The 1,531-nt window shown below is 48.3% G+C and overlaps 1 protein-coding gene across 1 annotated transcript; it reads left to right on the plus strand.

Annotated features, from left to right (window-relative positions):
* Nucleotides 1-345: 345 nt before the first annotated feature.
* Nucleotides 346-1,263, plus strand: SS1G_11799 (hypothetical protein; the record flags this gene model as incomplete). Its single annotated transcript, XM_001586720.1, has 1 exon — nucleotides 346-1,263. The coding sequence occupies one exon, from the start codon at nucleotides 346-348 to the stop codon at nucleotides 1,261-1,263; it is 918 nt and encodes a 305-aa protein (XP_001586770.1).
* Nucleotides 1,264-1,531: the final 268 nt, after the last annotated feature.

The following is a 1,531-nucleotide window of genomic DNA, read 5'->3' on the forward strand; positions in this document are numbered from 1 at the left end:
ATGCAACCAACCCATTCCCACTGCACATCGCTCGGTAGTCTCTAGAAACGTCAGAAAACAAGAAGAATGGGACTCAAACAGCAGAATCTCTCGCGAGTTTGAGAGTGCCGACGCATCAAACGGAAGAGAGAGAGGCGAGAGGGCGGCAAAGCCGCTGCTCATTCTGCATCAGGACTCCTACCTCCTCCTCCACCTCCTTCATCACGACGTCCTATCCAAGTTCCCGTCGCTTTTCTCATCGATTGTGATTTTGAATCTTATATGATGGAAAAAGAAATCATATCATTGACAGCGCAAGTAACAAGGTGCTATAGTGATAATCGGACTGCGGTTTATAGAGGACATATGGGGATAGCGGGGTGGGGAGGTAAGATGAAGGAGAGGTTTGAGGGGGTGTTGGCTGGGAATTTTAATAGTTGGAAGGGAGTGGAGTTTATGGAGGAGGGATGGTTGGAGGCGGCGGGGGTTATGGATGGGATTATGAAGGGACCTGAAGGTGGAAAGTTGTTTGGGGCTTTGGCTACGAAGAATGGATTTGAGGAGTATAAAAAGCCGGTGAAAGGACCAAAGAATCTGGAAGGGTCAAAAGGAGAATCAAGAGAATCCACACAGCCAGAAATCGAGGAAGATTTAGAACCATCAGAATCGGTTGCCGCAACCTCTGTAGCCCCAGAAACTACCTCCATCCCAGCAGTCTCAGAAACATCGCAAGTCCCCGAGCCATCAGAACCTAACCCTACCACCTCAACAAACCCACCCCCCTCCATAATCTACCTCACCTCCGACTCCCCAAACACCCTGACCACCCTCACCCCAAACACAACCTACATAATCGGCGGAATCGTCGACAAAAATCGACACAAAGGACTCTGCTACAAGCGAGCCTGCGACGCCGGCGTCGCAACCGCCAAATTACCCATTGGAGAATACATGACGATGCAAAGTCGGACTGTGTTGACGGTGAATCACGTCATGGAGATCATGATACGGTGGTTAGAGACGGGGGATTGGGGGGAGGCGTTCTTGAAGGTTATTCCGAAGAGGAAGGAGGCGAAGTTGAGGACGAAGGGGAGGGATGGTGAGGGTGAGGGTGAGGAGGGGGATGAGGGTCATGATGAGAAACATGATGAGGAACATGATGAGGAACATGATGAGAATGAAAAAAGTGGAAACGAGAGTGAAGATGGTGATGAAGGGGGAGTTTCTCTTGAAGCTGAACAGACAGGAGGGGAAAAGATGTCCGAACGGGAGCTCAGAAAATGATACCACAACAGCAGATGCAATATGAGTAATTATTATAGAAACAAAATAGCAATTATCTTGTCTACCATCGATTTTCGTCATAAACACTAGTCAAAATCCGGGGTATAATATTCCAGGAACCATGAATAAACCACACCTAAACGGCCTCTTTTTCTCTCTCCCATCTTTTCAAATAAAAAATCATGCCCCACCCGCGTCGCCCGACCAACAAGCACCATAAAATTGTAAATCCATCCTCCTTCCCCCGGTCCCCCTTAAAAGAAAATTT

The sequence above is a fragment of the Sclerotinia sclerotiorum genome, genomic scaffold, assembly GCF_000146945.2.
Source record: "Sclerotinia sclerotiorum 1980 UF-70 scaffold_20 genomic scaffold, whole genome shotgun sequence".
NCBI classification, from domain to species: Eukaryota; Fungi; Ascomycota; class Leotiomycetes; order Helotiales; family Sclerotiniaceae; genus Sclerotinia; species Sclerotinia sclerotiorum.